This window comes from Telopea speciosissima, chromosome 9 (genome assembly GCF_018873765.1).
Source record: "Telopea speciosissima isolate NSW1024214 ecotype Mountain lineage chromosome 9, Tspe_v1, whole genome shotgun sequence".
Lineage (NCBI taxonomy): Eukaryota > Viridiplantae > Streptophyta > Magnoliopsida > Proteales > Proteaceae > Telopea > Telopea speciosissima.
The window spans coordinates 45,083,277-45,106,362 of NC_057924.1; the positions used below are offsets into that span (position 1 = coordinate 45,083,277).

The window sequence follows — 23,086 nt, forward strand, 5'->3', positions numbered from 1 at the left end:
CTTTGGCTTTTCTAAATCTGTCAAACAATCATCTTTCGGGGATTCTTCTACTCTATTACGAGTGGTTCCAATTCGACAAAGTAAGATAAGGATTAAAACGTTTTTTTTTCTCCCTTCCCTGTCCTTTTTAATTATCCATCTCCGCATCTGGTAGATTAAAACTGAAAATTTGGAATTTTTGGTTTTGGGAATAGGAATTTGTGGAGTACAGGAACTTCGATGAATGTCTTGCTTACATCGAAGAGTGCATCATCAAGCACGGACCTATCGATGGTCTCATGGGTTTCTCTCAGGTTTTTTTCGTTTTTCCTTTCTTCTTTTTCTATCTAAACTTTTCTGTAATTGTGCTTGCTATGGTGTTCATATGATTTTCAGGGAGCAATTCTCTCCGCTGCGTTGCCGGGTTTGCAGGCGAAGGTGCCGTTTCTAATTCTTCTACTCTTGAATTTATCATGAATTTCTGATCCATTCATCCATGAATACGATTTTTATGCTTTGCAATTTAACTCAAAGAGCATGGGAAGCTGAGAGAGTTATAAAAAAGGTGGGAAGGTGGGTGAAGGGAACATCTCTTAACCCTTTTTTCAAAAAACCATTTTGTACATAGGGATACCAAACCCATTTCTTCAAAAAAACCATTTTATTTCTATTGATTACCAAACCATTTTTATGTTTTGATCAAAAATAGTTTTCGTTAATGATTTATGTTAAATAGGTAAAAATCAAAAAGAAAAATGATACCAAAGATAGCCTTAGTAGGGGCAGTTTGGGGATTTCTCTTGTGTGTCACCCTATTATTAATAATATTGGTGAGAGAAGAGACCAATTGACTAAGTGAACCAGCCCTCTTCTTGTGTTTTGTTCTAACAAATTGTTTACCAAACATCTTGTCTTATGCATCATCGAGACACTGAGTCGAGACGAGTTTTCGAACTATGGTTTGGAGGCACCGCAGGGGGGTGGGGGGAAGGCAAGAATAGTTACCAGGTTTTGTCTTGGATAAGTAATAGACACTTACCTATAAATAATGGACTAAACAGTGTCATGCAATACCTATTCCAGAAGGTGGTTGTTATCATATCCTAAATTGTAATGGTACTTCCGTCCTAATCCAACAATAATTTAATTCTTTAAGATATTCAATCTAAATTTAAGATAAATAGTTCCTAGGCATGTATTCTTTGCGCTTCTTATCTTGATTAAATTCTAGTTCAATTCCTAACCAAATCCTAAACTCTGCTGACAAAACTCTGAAACCTATTTGCGGCTCACCGAGGGGTCTTTTTGACCCTCAACTCGGACAGAGATGACTTTGAACACACTTCATCAGATGCATTGCAGGAAAGGGAAGTAAAAGATAGAATAGATAAAAGAAGGAAAGCAACAAGGATAACAATCAATTACTACCAGAACCAGCAACTAAAATCTTCTCTATTCCAAACCCTCCTTCCCAAATTATTTCAACTTGATTTGACACCCTCAACCAAGAATTTTAAAGTAAAAAAGATTCCCTCCAAGTACCAGTTTTGACCATCCCACTTTTCATAAATAACACTTTCTACTAGAAAGGAAGAAACAAGATGCACATGGTATAGGGGATGGACAATGCCCAAAAATCTGTACAACAGGATAATCACCCCCGCTAAATATATTTACTCTTCCCCAGGACCCCAAACTTTAACTTATTCATCTGCCTCCCTATTTTGAACAACCCTAATTTACCTCCCTGTTTACCAGTTTCAAAAAAATAATAATAATGCTGTACAAAAAACTGGCCTTAGTTGCCATGGGACTGATTTAAACCCATGGAACGAATATCTTTTAGGTACCAGTCGCTTTGTCGCTCCTTATTTTCCACTTTCCTAACTGATACAAGAATTATCAACCACTAGTTAGTGCTGTACCAAGCCCATGTACAATGGTTACAAACTTTTTTGTTAGAAGCCCAAAACCACAGTTCTAAATTTATATATAACCAGCTGATGCTGATGCTGATCCACCATGGACTAATGATTTTCAAAAATCCTGGAATTTCTTTCTTTCCGGATAGCCCAACCAAGGATCTAAGGATCCGTATCATAGTTTGGATTGGTGCCAGTCATCTGATCCTCATCATTCTGGTCAGAAGATCCAAAAAAAGACTAGCTGATCCAAGGAAAGAAGGCCGGCCTCTTACACAAAATAGAGCAGCTAATCCATTGTATGTATGAGATTGGATTGGTTACGCCCAATATTGACATGGATCAATCAATCCAAGCAATCTGATACCAATCTTTATAACCATGAACCTCAAAAAGCAAAGCTCTGCAAAAGGTTCCATAAACATGGTACTATGGTAGAAGACTGAGTGACCCTAAAGATGGTTTCATAAGATAACCGAGTTTTCTTTCTCATATTGCAAGTAAAACTAAGATACCTAGAAGCAGTAATACGCACCTTTCCTTTTCAATCAATCTTAAAAGGCCAGTGACTGTTTTGTGCTCAACTTCTGGAGACAAAGAAAGATGCTTGCGGAACAATTGCAACCCCATATCCCACAGCGAGCGCACATTTGGGTTTTGTTTCACATATGTCCTGTCGAGATAAAGTGCTATACCACGAATCATCAACATCTGGTCACAAAGATCCTGCCAACATTTCTCTACAAGAGACAAGAAAACCACCAGATCTGGGCTCTGGCCAACCAATGACTGTAGGGCCGCAGAAATGTGTGCTTCACATTCTTTCTCAATTCGTTGATAAAGATTTCCCCCCATCTTGTGCAAGCAGAGTTCATAAACAGCCTAGGGGCAAGATAATTTGTTCATTTACAAACCCACAGCGTAAGTCCATAGTTGAAACAGCATGGTATTGCATCCAAAAAACAAAACAATGAGATGAAAACTACCTGATAAAGCTTCTCAGAATCGCAAGGGTTTGGTTGCTTCAAAAAGATAGCACTAATAGCTGACTTCAACATTGCCCATGTATCCTCCTCAAAATTGGTAGGAAGTATCGGTTTGGCTTCATGGCAACAAAAGGAGAAAGTAAGAACAAATTGAGCCACTTAAGAACATTTTAAACAACATTCCTTTTCATACCTTAAAATTTAAGCCTTTCAGGGTGCAAAGTATATCGAAAACCTAAAGGAACTTCTTTTATTAAAGTTATGTGATAATTATCCATTACTTCCATTCAATTAACATGCTGACTGTCTGCAAAGCTACGTATATGGAGTAAACAGAGAAGATGCAGCAAAAGAAGAGGTTAATATAGCCAAAATACTGGATGTTTAAGATCTGACAATCAAACCTGCCAAAGTGGTACCAAATTGGATCAGCCAGTCTCCAAGCACATGCTTCCCACCATCCCCATCACCCCTATGTGGTGGACCTAACTTATGGACTTTGCAAGAGAAAAGGAAAGAAGATTGAGCTCAATGAAGACAATCTCATCACCAACTTCTCTGTGCAATGCTCATCCTGTGGAGAAGAGGAGAGGGATCCCACATTGGCCTAGATCACCATTTCTTTTAGCTGTATGTGTTACATGTATAATTCCATAACTAGTAAATTCATGTATTAGACCCCTACACTATTAGTACATAGGAAGTTGATCAAGATTGCAACAAAACAATTTACCATTCTATCCATATCAATGGTCCCTAAAAGGGAATCTTCTAGCTGTAAGGGTCTAACAAAAGGTCTGTTGTTCGTTTTATCTTCACACTATTAGTGATGTTTTCAGTCCAATGATGAGCAAAGCAAGCTCTCCGCCATTAGTTTGTGGTTTCAATCGAGGTGTATTAGGAAAGTTCTCTTGTTTCCACACTAATTTTTAATAGTTTGCTCACAGAGATAAGGTCAATTTCTATTTGATCAGTTGGTTTGAATACAATTTTATGTTCAAATTTTCAGGTCAAATTAAGAGTCTTAAAGTCAAAGAGTTAATGAATCAAGTATGTTAAAGTGGTAGAAACATAGGCTTTATATATCTTTAATCCAGTTTTATGGAGTACAATATTGTATGGACATACAAAATGATGTAGAAGCATTTTTATTTCTAATGCTGTTAATTTACTAGTTTTACAAATTTTAAAGTATTTACTAATCATAATTACTATTCTAGTAAGTCAAAGAAACCATTTATATTAAGTACCTTCTCATGATTCTAGCAAGCTTCCATTTTTAGTCCTACTTAATGACTGAATCCAGTCAACTCCTCCCACAACCTTGTGAAATAGGCACAGTACCAGGCAATGGCCCTTTTTCCTGTTCTTGCCACACCGGGAATTTAAGTTCACTTGGGAGTTGAATTGTTGAGACCCAGCAGACTACTTGATGCAGTTGCTCTGGCTTGGTTGGACAAACATGAACCACTCTGGAAGACCAAACCGAGGATTAAACCAGTTTTCTGGTCTGGCAAAGGCTGGTAGTTCACTTAGGATGCAACATTTTATATTATTTTATTGGGTAGATACGTTGGGGATTTTTGTTTGGAGTTATTTAGTTTTTATTTCAGTTAGTTTCTTCTTTTAGTTGGTTTTCAATTTAGTTAGATTTCTATTTTCATGCAAGAGAATCTTCTTTATATTCAATGTAATACAGTTGAGAGAACTAGATTTGAAAAAATGAAAAGATGAATTGAGTTATTTGGGTTGAAGCCTGTGTGGTTGATTGTGGGATCTCCCTTCCTCTTCTTCTCTTCCCTTCCCTGTGACACCTCATCTTCTGTTCTTCTTCCTCTTTCTATCCTCTCACGGTTTTATCACTGGTTACTGGGTTTTCTCTCTGCTGGGTGGTACTACCAGAATTAAGAGGGAGTTTGCTGAACCATTAATCTTTGCCGAATAGCTCTGAGATCTGGGTTGAAGGGACCATGTCCATAGGCAACTCAAGCCTCTGAAGATGTAGCAGCAGCTTGTGTCAATTGGATCACACACCAATCCCACCAGCTTTGATCAGACACAAAGCAAGCCTTCACAGTGGAAGAGAAGTAGCAGCAGCTTGTAAGAGCAATTTTAATTTCAAAAGTGGAGAATGAAGAGCTCCACGGTTTCTATTGCTTAAATAATGGCCTAAGGGCCTTACACCTATTCAGCCTAGGAGTATGAACACCCCAAGCCGACTCAACTAGTCCACATCCCTCTCTAAATCATGGGAGTGTGGAGTAGACCCAAAAAAAGAAAATAAAGTGGTGACTTAAGTCACTTAAATTGAACCACTGGTTCAACCAGGTGAGCCGGTTCAATTTAAAACTCTTTAAAAAAAATAAGAATGGAACTAGTACTACTACTACTTCTACTTGGGCAGCAGCTTCTTGTTTCTCTTCTTCTTGCGGATGTAGTGCTTTAGCTCTGCATCATAGTGTGTCTAGGAGTCGGCCTTTATTTTCTTTAATTCATTCTGATATTTGGGGTCCTTGTAGAGTCAATAATAGATTAGGGTTTTCTTATTTTGCTACTTTTGTGAATGATCATTCTTGTTTAACTTGAGTATATTTGTTGAAAGATCGTTCAGAGTTCATTTCTGTCTTTAAAAATTTTTATCAACTCAGGTTGATGCTTCCATTAAAATATTCTGATCTACCGATGCTCTTGAATATACCCAACGCCATAGTTATCAAGGCGGCAAGGTGACCATGCCGTTTTAGAGGGTCCAAAATCAAGGCGACACAATCAAGGCAGTAAGGCGCCCGCCTAGGCACCCAAGGCGTCCAAGGAGCCTGGACGCCTAGGCGACGCCTTGATAACTAAGCCCAACGTGGCTCTACGCCTTCTCTACCTACCCCCACCCCCGACTCTTTCTGCCTACGCTCTCTATCCCTATCTCTAATCCTCTCTCCACAATTTCTCCCTCTCCACCTCCCCCATCTTTCTCTCATACTTCCCTGAAATATCTCGCCCAAAGGAACACCCCCCCCCCCACCCAATCCCAGCTCGTCCCATACCCCCTCACCCCCAAAACACACTCCCTATGTATTCCCGCCCGAGCACCCTCTACCCCCTTTTCCCATCTTTCAACCCCAGGTCTCTCTCCCCAGATTATCTCGCCCAAAGGACCAACCCCTCCCCCCGCTCCCATCTCGCCCCATCCCCCTCACTCAAAGTACCTCGTTCTTCCCACCTCTCCGAATGTGCGTATAAAAAAAAAGAAAAAGGTCATAGCAGATTTCTGCTCCCCCCTAAGTACACCAACCCATACACCTCTCAGTATCTTTATTTACAACGGTACAGAACAAGAGGCCAGAACAGCAGCACCGAGCCCACGAGCCGAGGGGCGTGCTGGTTTTTTGGTAAGATCCAGCACATTTTCGGCTACAGTAAGATCCCTTGACCCAGTCTGGCAGGAGCCCCCGATAATCACTTGCGCCCTTTTCTTCTCGAATGTGTGTATCTGTCTCTACTGACTTACCTATTCAGTTATCCCTTTACACTGCTGCATAATCTTCTTGCTTGGCTGGCCAAAGTTGCATCACCGTATCAAAGAGCTCATTGTGCATATATTGGAACAGAAATAGTGTCGGATAATTTATTTACCTCACTGACCATCGCCCTCTTGTGCATAATCTTACTGCATGGCTTGTAGCTCATATTGATGCTAATCTGAAATATTTGTTTACTCTATCATCATTACTTGTTTTAGTTTTAAGCACTGAAAATTTACCACCTATGTGCCTTGCTTTGCTTGATTTTGCACCTCACTTTACATATCAAGTGTCTTTTAATCCATTAGGTGTGTCATCTCCTTGAGTCCTTGCTACCCTTTTGTATATTCTTTTCTAATATATTTATTTCTACTTTCTTATAGTGGTGCGTCAGGTCGGCAGCCGGCACTTTAATATATTCTGCCAATGACCTTTTGCATGGATCCTTTTGTGTTATGATCTCTTTTCTCTTGATCTCTTTTGCATGTCTTTTAGTCCTCTTTTTACTAGGGCGTCTCCCATAAGCCCGAATGCGGTGATAAGTAGACAAGGGCAAGTGAGAGGAAATTTTTCAGCCCAAAAGCATAAGATTAGATTAGCTTCCTGGAACATTGGATCCTTAACGGGTAAGAGCCTGGAGTTGGTAGATGTTATGAGACGAAGGATAAATATCGCATGTATCCAAGAGACAAGATCGAAGGGTAATAAAACTAAGGTATTGGATGACTTCAAACTTTGGTATTCAGGAGATCATAGTAATAGAAACAGAGTGGGTATAATAGTAGACAAAGATCTAATGAATGGTGTAGTAGAGGTCAAAAGACTGGGAGACAGGATTATATCCATCAAATTGGTAGTGGAGAAAGAGGTTGTGCTTATTGTCTGCGCGTATGCACCCCACGTAGGATTGGATGCCAGTAGTTAGCGTCAATTTTAGGAACACCTGGATGAGTTATTGTAGGGTTTTGGTCAGGATGAATCGATTATTATTAGAGGTGAACTGAAAGGACATGTTGGGAGTAGTCATAGAGGAAATGAGGGTGTACATGGTGGTTACGAGGGTGGGGAGAGGAACGAGGATGGGACCTCAGTCTTAGACTCTACAGTAGCTTATGATCTTTCCATTGTGAACACTTTCTTTAAACATAGAGAGGAGCATTCAGTTACCTATAGAAGTGGGAATCATACCAGCCAAATAGATTTCTTCCTAACAAGAAGAGCAGACAAAATGGTGTGTACGGATTGTAAAGTTAACCCTGGAGAGAGCCTAACTACCCAACATAGAATAGTGGTTCTGCATATGTGCCTCAGTGCACAGAAACATATGAGGAGGGAACCTATGCAACCTAAGATAAGGTGGTGGAGATTAAACGGGGAGTCCCTAAGGACTTTTACTCAAATAAGGAAAGTGGGAATTTGAGGGAGACACCAATGCGATGTGGAACAAGAAGATGACTCGTATTAAGAGGGTTGCCAAGGAGCTGCTAGGAGAAACGAAGGGTAGCAATCAGGCTCTTAAGGAAACTTGGTGGTGGAGCAATGAGGTCCAAGCAGCCATTAAGACCAAGAAAGATTATTTTAAGACTTGGCAAATGACTAAAGAAACAGAGGATAAAAAGAGGTATATTAAGGCCAGAAACGAAGCTAGAAAGATTGTAGGGATAGCTAGGGTGAAGAAATTTGAGGATCTCTATTTCAACCTAAACACAAAAGAAGGGGAAAAAACTATTCATAAGATAGCTAAGATAAGAGAAAGGATGAGTAGAGATTTCGATCAGGTGAGATGTATCAAAGGGGAAGATGGAAGAGTGTTGGTAAGGGATGAGGACATTGTGAAGAGATGGGATGAGTATATTTGTGACCTACTAAATGGAAATAGGTCGACTAGAAATGACCCGGACGATTACATTATTCAACAAGACATCACACGCCATAGATATGTACGAAAGCTTAGTGTGGTGGAAGTTAAAGAAGCCTTAATAAAGAATAAAGATGAAAGCAGGCAAGACACCTGGCCCAGATGAGATTCCAATAGAAATGTAGAAAACCCTAGGAGGTTGTGGGGTTTATTGGTTAACCAATAACCAATCTGTTTAGCAGGATTATGAACACAAGGAAGCTGCCAGGTGAATGTTGGATAAGCATTGTGGTCCCAATCTACAAAAATAAAGGTGATATCCAAAGCTGCAATAACTATAAAAGAATAAAACTAATGAGGCGCACTATGAAACTTTGGAAGAAGATTATTGAAGCCCATTGAAGAAGAGAGACTCATATCTTGGCGAAGCAATTTGGCTTTATGCCAGGTAGATCCACGACAGAAACAATCTACTTATTGAGGAGGCTCATAGAAATATATAGAGATAGCAAGAAGGATCTCTACATGGTCTTTAATGACCTGGAAAAAGCCTATAGCCGAGTCCCTAGAGATATAATCCAACAAGTTCTACTGAAGAGAGGGGTGTCGAGTAAATATGTGGATCTAATTAAAGACATGTATGAGGGCATGGTGAATAGTGTGAGATCTATGAGAGATCAGGGTAAGGAGTTCCCAATTACGATTGGGTTACATTAGGGATCAGCCTTAAACCCTTATCTATTTGCGCTTATCATGGACGACCTAACCAAGAGCATCCAAGATAAGGTCATGTGGTGGATGAGACAAAAGCAGGGATTAATGCTAAGTTAGAGCTATGGAGATCAACCTTGGAATCAAGAGGCTTTAAGATTAGTAGAACGTAGGCGAAGTATATGATGTGTAATTTTAGTCATACAATGATGGATATTGACATGGTGCGAATTGGGGAAAAAGAGTTACCACAAAGTGACTTTTAGATACTTGGGTCAATCATAAATAAAGAAGGTGACATAGAGGATGATGTTTCACAGAAAATTAAAGTGGGATGGATGAATTGGATAGGTGCGTTCGGAATGTTGTGTGACCGACGTATTCCTTTAAAGCTTAAAGGAAAGTTCTATAGGACTGTTGTACGACCGGATATGATGTATGAGGCAGAATGTTGGGTTGTTAAAAAGTGTCGTTATGCGAAGCTATGTGTAGCAGAGATAAGGATGTTAAGTTGGATGTATGCAAAAACTAGGAAGGATAAAGTAAGGAATGAACGTATTAAAGCCGACTTGAGAGTTGCCCCGATCAATGCCAAGCTCCGAGAGAGTCGTTTGAGGTGGTATGGTCATGTTCAACAGAGGCCTAGGGACGCCCCAGTAAGGAGGAGTGATATGATCCCCATTTTACGAGCTAAAAGAGCTAGGGGCAGTAATGTAGCCCTAGATAGGTAGGAAACCTACTAGGAGCCAGACAACTAGGACCTGTAGAACTGTTGGTTTGATGGGGGCAAAATTGAGGTTTTAGGTCAAATTTAGGGTTAGGGTTAGGGTAATGGGGGTGTGTCTTATATGGTAAAGCAAGGTAGGTTTAGGGGAGTCTAATGAACTAGGATTTATTGGTTTTGGAGGAGTAGAAGTAGTTTAGATGTAATTGGGCAGAAACTAGGGTTAGGGTTTTCAGAAATAGGGAAGTGATGGAATCTAGGGTTTAGAGGTGGAGTTAGGGCAAGGACTTTAGGTCGAGTATGGGTAGGGTGGAGGAGAATACATGCTGAAAGTTACAGCTAAATCAGATGGTTAAATCTGGAGTTATGGAGGTTTCCTAGTAGAAGTAGGAGAGAGGGGTAAAACTATAATTTCAGACAATCGGCTGGGTGGATGGTGCTGAAATTTAAATCGAGTCTCTCTTAGGGTTTGAGGAAGATTCGATCAAATTTTTAGCAGGTTCTAACGGTTAGATTTGGCTGGGCAGAATTCTCGCAAAAATCACCTTGCATGTGACCTTCTAGAAGGGGAGAAGAATAATTGCAGGTTTTAGGTTTTAATGGTGGATAACAAGGGGAATCAATAGGGATAGATAGGCCTTAGGTTGGAGGATGAGAAGAAGAAGGTTGAATGCTGTAACAGTAAACTACTTACTTGAAAACTGTTCTTCAATGGCAGCAACAGCTTTGAAGATGGATAAGAGAGCCTCCCGATCTTAACAGATGCAAGGAGTCGATTGGAGATCCACCAATCCCTTATAACAGATCCTCCCGGTACTACCAGACGCAAGGAGTCAACTGGAGATCCACCAGTCCCTTCACCTTGATGTAACTCACAAGGCAACACTCAATAGAGCAGACCAGCAACTATGGCAGCAAACAAAAGCTTTTTTCATTAATCTAATTCGTGCTCCCCACTTGCCCCCCTTCAGATGATGGCGATTCAGAGCACATGTTGCGACTGCCCCAACTAAAGCCACCTACAGAAGATGTGCTTGAAGAGGTTCTGGATGATATGCACAAGATGACTCGTCAAGGCACCGGTTACCACTCCTTCCTTGTCAAGTGGAAAGGTCGCCCACGCTAGGACAGCACTTGGATACATGCTGATGATTTCAAGAGACTTGATCCGGAGTTATATGATCGCTACATGGCATTCACCCATTCATCGGAGATGAATGTTTCTAAGTCGGGGAGAGCTGATGTAGGTCCAAGCATGCAAAAGAAGAAGAAAAGCCCTTAACTGGGCCTGTTTCGTTGGAGCCTTCTATTTTCCATAATTAGTTTTAAATGTTTTAGTTAATAGGGTTAAAATAGTCTTTTGTTCCCCTCCACGATTTTAGAGGGATGACTTATTTGTTTATTTGTTTGTTTACGCTTGTACTCCCAGTTAGAGTATGAGTTTGCTGTGTTTTTATTAGGATTCAGGTTAAGAGTCATTACTCCTAATCTGACTAGGATTGTTTCTAGGATTTAGAACTGGAATTCCCAGTTCAAATCTGATTATGTGCAAGGCCTTTTGGCCCCTAATATTCAGTATAAATATATCTATCGTGGGCAGGCTCCCCCACTAAATTTTGCATAAAAAAAAACTCTTGTTTCAATCTGAAACTGCTGCCTGCGTGCTGCTGTCTCTGCTCCTCTGCGAGCTTGCATCCTTGTGGACTCAAGGTGGTGAAGGGTGGGTGGACTCCTGCGACTCCTTGCACTGTGAAGGTCAGGAGGCTCTATGAATCTTCAAGCTGCTACCTTATTTCTGCATTACAGTAAGTGAACCTGCTGCCCTTTGTTTTCCTTTATACAAACCTGATCTATTTACCTTCTTCCATCACATTCGACCTCCATTAAATCTGCAACTTAATTCTGCCCCCTACAGCAGAATTTGAAAACCTATACAAACCCTAACTTCTTTACATCATTAGGATCCCTTAAACCTGCATATTAAAACCCTATAAGCCCCTTTCCTAAAATCTGCCCCTAAACCCTAGATCTCACAAACAGTCCATTTTCATAAGGCATCCTACCCGAAACCCTAGATTTCCAACCTCAACCAAATTCGATCCAACTTATACCATTAGACTCATAAAAACCTGCACTTCAATACCAAATAAACCCTAGCTCGAAACTCTAACCCTAACCCTAGTTTTTGCCCTAATTACCTAAACCTGTCCATTCAGCCAGCCCTATTACATAAACTTGTTTCCCCTGGTTCCTAGTGGGCTTTGTCCTACCTAGGCTACATTACTGTACCTTTTCAAGAACATCATCTTGAATGACAAGGATTTCCTGTGGAGTGCACCCAAACACCTCTTCATCTTCTGCTATTTCAACTTTGTCTACTTTGTTCTCTTCAACATTGACCTCTTCAATAGATTCTTCTGCATGTTGACTTTCCATCTTAGAAGCTTCAAGCCCTGTCTCTTCTTTTTCATCACAAGTCATTGTGATCACTTCAGCTTTACCTTCAACTAGTGCTCTCTCAATTCCCTCTGGCAATGTAAAATTGCATTCAACCTTTGATTTAACATTGTTGGTGTTAGAATTCCAACAATCTTCAACTTGCAAACTGAATCTCATTGATGGAGGCTTCAAGTTGTCTACAGATTTGAAGGTCTTTTGGTGGAAATGTTGTCGATGGGAATTTAAGTTACCTTGTTGTAGAGCTCTGAACGTCCGTGGGAAATATTTCTTACTCATATCTTCTTTCATCTCTACCCATGTAACAGGTTCTCTACCACGATAGTCAGGATAATCCATCTGGGTTCTCCACCAATTATGTGCTAGTCTCATTTTCCTACGCTTAGGCAAATCATACCAATCAAAATAATCATCTAAAGCATTTAACCAATCACAAAATACCTGTGGATCTGGTATGCCATCATAGTCCCTCAACTTGAACGCCTTTGGAGGTCTAGGCCGTTCTTTGTAGTCTCTATATTCTCTGTCATACCTGTGCTTATGTCTGTGATCTCTGTATTCCCAGTAATCCCTATGATCTCTGTGATTTCTATATTCTCTGTGATCTCTGTGATCTCTGGATTGATCTCTGCGATCTTTGGATTGATCTCTATAATTCCTTTCTCTTCCCAGAGTTACATGTACTTTTAATTGAACTTGAAATCTGTCCTCTTCAAGGGGATCATTGCTGTCCCTAAGAGATGCAACCTGTTTTTGCTGAATTACTTGCAACCTTTCAGTGACAGTCCTCTGTTCAGCTCTAATCTCTTCAGATATGGCCTTCAGTTCAGCAGTGAACTTCTGAAACAGCTATAACATTGCAGCCATAGGATCGGTTGCTACTGGTAAAGGTCTGTCATGCTCATCCATGGCTCTGATACCACTTAATGTAGTCCTAGATAGGTAGGAGACCTACTAGGAGTCAGACAACCAGGACCTGTAGAACTGCTGGTTCGATGGGGGCAAAATTGAGGTTTTAGGTTAAATTTAGGGTTAGGGTTAGGGTAATGGGGGTGTGTCTTATATGGTAAAACTAGACAGGTTTAGGGGAGTCTAATGAACTAGGATTTATTGGTTTTGGAGGAGTAGAAGTAGTTTAGATGTAATTGGGCAGCAAGGTTAGGGTTTTAGGAAATAGGGAAGTGATGGAATCTAGGGTTTAGAGGTGGAGTTAGGGCAAGGGCTTTAGGTCGAGAGTGGGTAGGGTGGAGGGGAATATATGCTGAAAGTTACAGCTAAATTATATGGTTAAATCTGGAGTTATGGAGGTTTCCTAGTAGAAGTAGGAGAGAGGGGTAAAACTGTAATTTCAGACAATCGGCTGGGTGGATGGTGCTGAAATTTAAATAGAGTCTCTCTTAGGGTTTGAGGAAGATTCGATCAAATTTTTAGCAGGTTCTAACGGTCAGATTTGGCTGGGCAGAATTCTCACAAAAATCACCTTGCATGTGACCTTCTAGAAGGGGAGAAGAATAATTGCAAGTTTTAGGTTTTAATGGTGGATAACAAGGGGAATCAATGGGGATAGATAGGCCTTAGGTTGGAGGATGAGAAGAAGAAGGTTGAATGCTGTAACAGTAAACTACTTACTTGAAAACTGATCTTCAATGGCAGCAGCAGCTTTGAAGATGGATAAGAGAGCCTCCTGATCTTAACAGATGCAAGGAGTCGATTGGAGATCCACCAATCCCTTATAACAGATCCTCCCGGTACTACCAGACGCAAGGAGTCAACTGGAGATCCACCAGTCCCTTCACCTTGATGTAACTCACAAGGCAACACTCAACAGAGCAGAGCAGTAGCTATGGCAGCAAACAATAGCTTTTTTCATTAATCTAATTCGTGCTCCCTACTTTCCCCCCTTACAACCTTATATAAAAGACTCAAAAATAGACTCCTACTCTAAAAAGGAAAGGCCTGACCCAATCCTTAACCTATTAGGTAACTTAAACTGACTAGGAAACTAAAATACTAAAAGAAATAGACTCAAAACATGGCTGGACTTATAGAGTCCTAATCCAGCCCAGCTTACATCACATGACCACTTAACCAAGTCACATGATCACTTAAGTGATCACATGACCACTAATTACATAAAAATAAAAACTTAGGAATTAAAACACCTAATCCCGTATGCATCCTAATTACCCATATTTTAGGCCTATAAAAGTAATATATAACATAAAAAAAACCCATGAGATCAAAGGCCCAACATGCATATAACCCAACCCTAGACTTATTCCTAATAAAATAAGCCCATTTCGGTGATGAATCTGCATCAGGCAGGCCTAAAATGACCATAAGAGACGTTGTGACTTGTGAGGAAGGACATGCATAGTCCAGGACTTGTACCAAGTATGATCTCAAGTAGAGCATATTGGAGGGCAAGGATCCATGTAGCAAACCCTATTTAGCTGAGATTCTTCAGACTTGCTAGGTTGTACATCTTTTCTCTTACTTTCATTTTTCATCTTTCATTTTTCTTTATTTTCCATCATTCATTTGTCATTTTGCATTTTTCATTTCTCATCGCATTTCCCATCCCTATTTTCCCCATCCCTTCATTCCCTTTTTTCTTTTTCTCTTTTTTTCTTTTTTTTTTTTTGTTTAGACCTTAGTTTTCCCTACTTTGTTTTGTTTGGATCCATGTAGTCGACCCCATTAAGTTGGGATAAGGTTGGGTTTGTTGTTGTTGCAATATACCCAACTTGAAATTTCTTATTTTTATTTGGTTAATGGTATGATTTATCATACGAATTTTTCGTATCCGGTATCCCCCCCCCCCAAAAAAAAAAAAATGTCGTGGTTTAACGGAAAAATAGACATTTGTTGGAAATTGCTCGGTCTCTTGTGATCCATATACATGTTCCCAAACATTTTTTGTGATGCTATTCTCACTGCTTGCTTTGTAATTGACCAGATGCTTTCTTCTGTTCTAGATAATCGATCTCCTTTTTTATTTTATATCCAACTGCCCCTTTATTTACCCTCCCGCCTCGTATCTTGGTTGTGGGTGTTTTGTTCATATCTTGCAACCTCACATTGATAAATTGTCTCCCGGGCAGTTAAGTGTATATTTCTTGGTTACTCTAGAATTCAAAAAGGCTACAAATGTCATGATCCTACTTCTCAATGCTCATGTGACCTTTTTCGAAAATACCTCATACTATTTTCCCTCTGCATCTATACCTACATCTTCTACTAACACTAGTTTTGCACCTCCTATTCCTGTTTTTGTGCCAATTGAGGATTCTGTTGTTACTACATCACCTCCTCCACTGCAAGTATATCAGTGGCGTAAGAAGACAGTGTCTTCCATTTTGGCTTCAGTCCTTGCTAAGCCCACCATACAGCCTGATCTTGTTGTTGATGTTCCTACTGGCATACCGATTGCTCTTCGAAATGGTACTCACTCTTGCACTCAAAAATCCAAGATAGTTTATTGACTTTATCCTATAGACTATTATGTTTCTATAGCTCATCTCCATCCTCGTTACATGACTTTGCTTTCTCATTATCCACTAACACCATTCCGCAAAATCATCATGAGACTTTATCTCATCCTAGGAGGAAAGTGGCTACAGAAACGAAAATGGATGCTTTGTTATCTTGTCAGACATGGGCTCTATTGGATTTGCCTCCAGGTAAGGATCTCGTGCGGTGTGACAGTGTCACTAGGTGTACACAATAAAGTACAATCCAAATGGCTCCATTGAACGATTCAAGGCCCAGTTGGTAGCAAAAGGGAATACTCAAACCTATGGTGTGGATTATTTTGAAACATTTTCTTTTGTTGCTCGCTTAAATTCAGTTCAGGTGCTAATATCTTTGGCTATGAATTTAGACTGGCCTCTTTATCAGATGGATATCAAAAATGCATTCTTACATGGTAATCTACATGAGGAGGTTTATATGGAGCAACCTCTCGGGTATGTTGCTCAGGGGGAGAATTCTGACACAATATGCAAGCTACACAAAGCCACCTATGGTTTAAAACTGTCACACCTAGAAACTGGTTCAATAAGTTCAGCTACATTGTTATTCGCTATGGGTTTTCACAGTGCTACTCTGACCATTCAGTTTTTGTACGGCGCCAAGGTTCTAAGGTGGTTGTATTAGTTGTTTATGTCGATGACATCATTATATCTGGGAATGATGCATCCAGGATTTCAAAAGTGAAAGCTTATCTACATCAGCGTTTTCAGATGAAAGATTTGACTACCCTTAGGTATTCTCTTGGCCTTGAAGTACTAGGGAGTAATAAAGGAATTAGTCTATAACAACAACAACAGGATAGCCTTATCCCAGAGAAGGTTCTTAGGAGGCAGCTTGTTGTATCTTAAGGTATATGAAGGGGGCTCCAGGAAAGGGGCTCATTTATCATCCTCATCATAGTTGATCTGGTAGGTTTTTCCAATGTTGACTGGGCTAGCGTTAGTAGTGATACAAGGTCTACCACAGGATTTTGCACCTTTATTGGTGGCAATTTAGTCACATGGAGAAGCAAGAAGCAGAAAAGGTGGCTAGATCTAGTGCTAAGACTGAGTATAGAGCGATGGCACATAATACAGCTGAATTGATGTGGTTGCATTCATTACTTCATGAGTTAGTAATGTAAGAATTCAAATGAAGAACAGAACCAGAATTAGAAACCTAGGGTTTATGGTCAAACCAGCCAAGTGATGGTCACCACATTTGGATCGAGTGTAGAAACCAGCAGGGGGAAACTTGTCTTCAAAATTGGTACACTTCTGATGGCAGGATTGGGAGTTGCAGGGGTGACACCAAAATAGAAGGTTTGGAGAAACCTTCCAAAACAGTGCTGTTTCGGTTCCAGCAGTAACCGAGTGTATGAATTGGTGAATGAAGTCTGGTCTGCAACTTTGGATCAATTCTGATGGTTAGAATTGAAGATGGAGGGATGAGAATGAAAATAGAAGTTCAGGCAGTGCGATGGAGTGGAAGTGACAATCAAGTGGAGGGAATGGAAGGGGGAAAACAGTGTTTCAAAACCCAGCAGGGTTGGTGGAGAATTGGAGGTGTTATGGAATTAGAACGTTGCAGACAAGAGAGTTGCAGAGGTGCAGCAGCAATCTCAATCGATGGACTCACCAACAGCAGCAACAGAAGTGTGGAGAGTTGTCTTCAACCTTCGAATGATGGTCTGCAGCAACAGCAGTAGCAACTTGGATAGCAGCAACAGTGCTCGAATGGTATTCCCAGCAGTGGAATGGTCACCGTAGCACAGTGGTTCGATGGTGAAGAGAAGTAGATGGAGAATATGAAAATAGAAGGATTGGGATAGTTGGATTTAGCTCTCCCAGCAAGGCTCCTTCAGCCCTTCAAGCTTCACAATCAAACTTGAAAATAACCATGCTTGCAGCAGGAAAATTACTTTCATTCAACTGAGATAAATCGTGGGGAGTGACTATAGCAGCCTTACAGTTAATAGAGGGCAAGACTTGCTCCTCAAGAAAAAAAAGAAAATAAAAACTTAAGCCTACTTTCTAAATCTGAAAATAGAAACTAAACTGAGTTAATGCTGCTTAATAGACAACCACAAAATATCTTAGAGAATAATTCTAAAAATAGAAACTAAACTAAACTCCTAATTCCCCACACATAGACAAAATTGACCCTTCTAAAAAGTCTTCACATGATCTGGTCTTGGGCCCCACAGGATCTTCTAATAATATTCCACCAAGGCAAAATAAGAGGCTGTGACAGTGTTCACGTGAACAGTGTTTTGGCCTCTTCTTCTTCATGTTTTGTCCTACATCAGTTGGGATTTTCAGTTACTCAACCTATGAAGATATATTGTGATAACCAAACTGCTATCTACATTGCCAGCAACCCAGTGTTTCATGAGAGAACCAAGCACATTGAAGTTGGTAGCCATTTTGTGCGGAGTGCTGTCATGAAGAAGCTAATTGTTACTCCTTTTGTTTCTTCTGCTGATCAGCTTGGTGATATGTTCACCAAACCTCTGTTTGGTCCTACCTACCAGAAAAGTTGTTTGAAGCTGGGTATGGGTGACCTATATGCTCCAGCTAAAGGGGGAGTATTAAAGCTTGTCTTTTATGTAATGTTGACCTTTATATGTACTGTTGGGGTACAATTGTCTGGATGTATATGGGCTGTAGGCTAGATTCTAGTTTATTATTTTGCTTTATGGTGTTCCTTGTTTAGTCTTTTAGTTAGATTTTGTCTCCTAGTTTGGACTGCTATTCTAACTAGGAATGGGAAGCTTCTAGGCTTCTATCTTTAATGTAATTGCTAATTATATAAACACGTATGGAGGACACTGCTAGACTATGCGATTCTGCAATTCCTCTAGCAGTCTGAACTCCTTCCTCAAGCTTCTTCTTCGTCTTTTCTCTCTTTCTCTTGTTTACCGGTTTCTAGTCTTTGATATCATTATATCTTCAATTCTCCACAACGCATTTCAACAAATGAGTTGTCATCCTCTTTCTTAAACTTTCTAATAATATGTGTAGCCTTCTGGTATTGAGTTGGGATTGCTATCATGGTCATTATTCCTTGCTGTCCTACATCAAAGGGTCTCCTCTGTCCTAGGGTTCAATGGTCAAAATTCAACCAACAGTTCATTGTAAATGGCATTTGATAGTATTATTTTCACTTCCATAGTTCCAATCTCTGTTTCTTTTACTTTCTAATCCTGTATATCAATTTCAATTATTGATTCATTTAATTGATTTGCCTTGTCAGGTTCCTAAATATGATTTCTTATCTCAGATTAGGGCTTTCTAAGATTTCTGATTCTCTTTATATGTCAAAACACATCTTGATATCTAAAGTTGGAAATTGTTCTTGTATTCAAAACAGTATTTAAAATTCTGTTTTGTTTGAAGAGACTAAAATTCTATAGTAGTTTCACATCTAAAACCAGATTTCTGCTTGCTCTCAAGTATGATTTCTTCCGTGTGTCACATGACTCACACTGCACCCACTGCCATAACAGAAGCATTATTTCCTGTAGGGTGGATCCCACGCCCCTGTCTATCACAGGATTTTCTGGAGGAAAGGAAGAAGCTCCCATAGTTTGTTGTTCACCCTTTTCTCCAGGTTCGAAAGACAAACACAGAGATGGGGGCAACAGAGCTAGAAGGAGCACCACATAGATGGTAGTAGTTTAACATCTAAAACCATATTTCCAATGATGGGTATGCCTACCCCTCTATTTTGTAAACTTCAATATCCCAAGGCATTCATACTGTCATTCATCAGGGTTTCAGGTATTCTCCTTCTCAAAGAATAATGTTATAAAATCTAACTCAACTACCTAAAGGAGATAAGATTTTCATTTACTATATACTCTAATGTCGGTAGCATGATTATATTGGTATACTACAACCACACAACCCCCAAATTATTATCGTACTACATCCTAAATGTTGTTTAGTTATCAGCACTAACAATTCAACCTAATATATATATTGCATTTTGGACATGAATATATATATATATATATAGAGAGAGAGAGAGAGAGAGAGAGAGATTCAGCATCAGATAAGCTAACAATGTCCAAAATACAATATGTAATATGGATATGGAATTCATTATGGGTATCAAATTCAAAATGGAAGTTGGACCTGCTCCATTATCACTTGATTACGAATAGCAGGTTGCAGGCGAGTTTGTAAGAGCTTAAAGATCCAGATCCAAAATAGAAATGCCCTTCATGCTGACAAAACATGTCCAACATGCAATGTAGGAATTGAAAATAAAACCTTATTTAACATTGAACCTTCTTTGGTGAGTAGAGAGGGAAAATTACTGCTCGCGGTTATGCCCATCATAAATTGGTAACAACTAAGTAACTAACAACTGGTCCGATGTGTGCAGGATAAGAAGTGATTTATGATCCTGGAAAATTTTAAAAACAAAATAAACTGATTCACATTCTTTGTCCCCTCCTCTTAGATGGTAAGAAAGAATTAAAAGTTACATTACACCACCCCCATCAGCTTTTACATTGCAGGGACTGGGAGTGATATTCAGTAGATTAGTTCCAGTGAATCCACCTTACAAATGAACTATTAGCTATATTCCTGACATCTACCGCACATTACCTACTTAGCATTTTAATCAGTGACCCATGAAAAGCAGTAGACCCAAAAAAAGCGAAAAATTTTGTCTACAGAGCCATGGGATACTAAACATTAACAGCTCCTGAATGCTCAAATTCGAAGGCCAAAGTTTGAAGCTTGTTGCAGCTGATCTCCCCCCCCCCCCCCCAACCCCTTCCCTTAAAAAATGTAATTAATTGAATAGAAAGCCCAGGGGCCTTCTCTCAGGTGCCCCTGAGAACAGACAAGAAAAACAGATCCCAGTACAGATTCAATCCTTAGCTCCACCCTTCCACAAGAACATGACTCGTACGAACATTTCGTAGTAGGAATCGTCTCACATGATGGACAACATTGACTCTATAATACAACACGCGATTGCAGCATCTTCTACCCCAATTGCTACGACTAGATCATGCAAACACAAAAAACATTTAAAGGGCAGTGGATTCTCTATGATGCGAAACAAGTAAATTTTTCCTTCTCCGGTTCGACAAAGTAAGAAAGTTCGAACCTTTACAGAAAAACAAACCCTGACACTATACTGAAATTTAATGGCGTACCTTTGACAAGCTTGATAACGAGTTTCTTTGCAGGCTGAGGCGGCGTGGCTTTCTTCCTTGACAAATTGGCAGCGACACCTGTAGACGTCCCGCTACAACCAACACCGAGGGCCATGGGAGATACATCGGAAGCATCAGCCTTGAGATCCTCATCAACAATCATCGAGGACTCGTCGATTTCACTAACGAAATGATTCTGATTCTGCTGCTGTTGTTGCTGATTAATTCCGTTCTTCTCAATAGAGAAAGTCACTGGCTGCGACTTGGCTTTCTTCATGGTCTGAAAAGGGCCACCACCGCCGCCGCTGCTGCTGCTGTTACAGTTCGGGCGCTTGTTGTTATGGTGAGACTGAGACATCAATCAATCAGAAGCGCATCGTAATTGGCTTTAGTTATGGAAATCGACTGAACGAGAGAGACAGAGAGAGAGAGGGGCGGAGACAAACAGATGAAGATGAAGATGATTCGAAAGAGAATGAGAATTTCAGAGAATTTCTTCTCTTTTTTTTTTGGTTTTTCTCAATGTGTGGGTTTGGTATGGGGAGGCCCAAATGCCCAACCCCAGCCAAGGCTCATCGATGGATGCGAACTGCGAAGTCGGGTGACGCAAGAGGTAGGGTTGAACCGCCAGCACGGTGTCGGGCAAGTCAAGCGTGGGTTGAGGCTTTGATTGAATCCCGCCCCATCCAACCCAACCTGTTGATACCCTTACATGCATTCTCAATGGTCCTCATGTTGGTGCAGGGGCCAACAACCAAGCAATGATCTCTTGTCCTATATATAATATGGGTAAAGATTCATTGAGCCTCTACGGTAGAGTAAGCTAGTATTTTTGGGTAATGCATAACATGGAAAACATGAGACTTATGACGTTATCAGAAGTGCGATGGGCTAGATTTCATTCTAGCATTGACGAACCTCGAATCCACAAGGTAAATGAAACCCTAATTCTAGTGAGGAAGAAGAGCAAACTATGAAGCTTTGGATTGAAAAATTGAAGTCCATCTTACAGAAGTCCCAAAGCGACCTTATATAGGTAGGTTAGCTTACAAGGAAGGGCAAAAATGTAAAAACATGAAACTATGAACAAACCCTAAATCATGCACCTAACTCTGTGCGCCCCAAAAACCATAAAATGGTTACGGCTCCAATAACTCCACTCAATCAAAAGTTATGGTCCCAGCAGTGACGTTGAAATAACAATATTTACAACTTGACTACGTAACCTTTTGCCGTTCCAGACGATCCAGGAACTTGTTCGAGATCTCCTCCACATCAATCCCTCGTACTTGTGAATAACTTGCCCTTAGGTTACAATTTGAATAAAGTGGCACTTCCAGAGGAAAGTACTTGTACAGGTCTGCAACATTAAAAGTGTTACACCCGCACCCGAAATATACCCTAATACCCCGGGGCAATTTAGACCTTACCAAAAGGCCATGCCATGGTGGCAATGGTCAACATTTATGACCTTGAACCTAATATTTTATTATAAGTGTCCCCTCGAAGTCTTGGAAGTACGGGTCAAAGCCCGCAATTTTCCTTGAAGTTTGGGCCCTGACAGCAGCACCGGAGTCACAAACAGACTCACTCGAACTGAATCCACTCGAGGATCCGTCCAAGGATCTGCCCGTGCTATTACCTGCCCTCTTGGTTTATTTTCCTGTGGGACCCACATCCCCGTGTCTCGGACACCATACTTAGACCCTTGGACCATATGGACCCTTACCCTTACCATCAAATGGTTTAGTGGGCCCACAAGATTTAACTTAAAATAAATAATGGGTTTTATACCCTAACTTAAACCAAATGAGCCTTAGTGGACAAATAGGACTTAGGACTAACCCAAACATGTCCTAATTAACTAAATGGACCTAATGGGTTAAAACTTGGGCCAAACATGCCCTAAGACCCAAACTAAAACCCATTTAAGACCTAAGGGACTACCTAGTGTTTGGGGGCACCTAACCAAACATGACCTAAGGCCCCATTAGACCTTAAAAGATAACCTTAACCCCGTATTCGCTTATCTCTTCCCCTCCCAAGCAAACCGTGGAGGAGAAGGAGGAAGGAAGAAGAAGAAGTAGAGGTAGGAGAGGAACAGGAGGGGAAGGGAAGAGGATGGAAGCCATGCCAAGATGGCTGGCTGCCCCACATCTCCTCCTCTTGCTGTCCGAACAAGGGGAGAAGAAGAGATGGAAAGGAAGGGAAGAAGGAAAAGGAGGTGAGTCTTCAAGGC

General features: G+C 40.5%; 1 protein-coding gene and 1 long non-coding RNA gene across 2 annotated transcripts in view; one reads left to right on the forward strand and one right to left on the reverse strand.

Annotated features, from left to right (window-relative positions):
- LOC122639997 (cullin-4-like) overlaps nt 1-21,346 on the reverse strand; it is a 77,997-nt gene extending 56,651 nt beyond the window's left edge. Inside the window, exons 1-3 of the mRNA XM_043833071.1 lie at nt 20,848-21,346; nt 2,888-3,003; nt 2,437-2,783 (exon numbers count right to left, since the gene is read on the reverse strand). Of these exons, the coding sequence (XP_043689006.1) occupies nt 2,437-2,783; nt 2,888-3,003; nt 20,848-21,205 (821 nt within the window). The 5' untranslated portion in view covers nt 21,206-21,346. The remainder of the gene's footprint in view (nt 1-2,436; nt 2,784-2,887; nt 3,004-20,847) is intronic.
- Nucleotides 30-22,918, forward strand: LOC122639998. Its single transcript, XR_006329610.1, has 5 exons — nt 30-80; nt 195-293; nt 376-422; nt 12,399-12,408; nt 22,909-22,918. It is a non-coding gene; the product is annotated as an uncharacterized LOC122639998 (long non-coding RNA).
- Nucleotides 22,919-23,086: the final 168 nt, after the last annotated feature.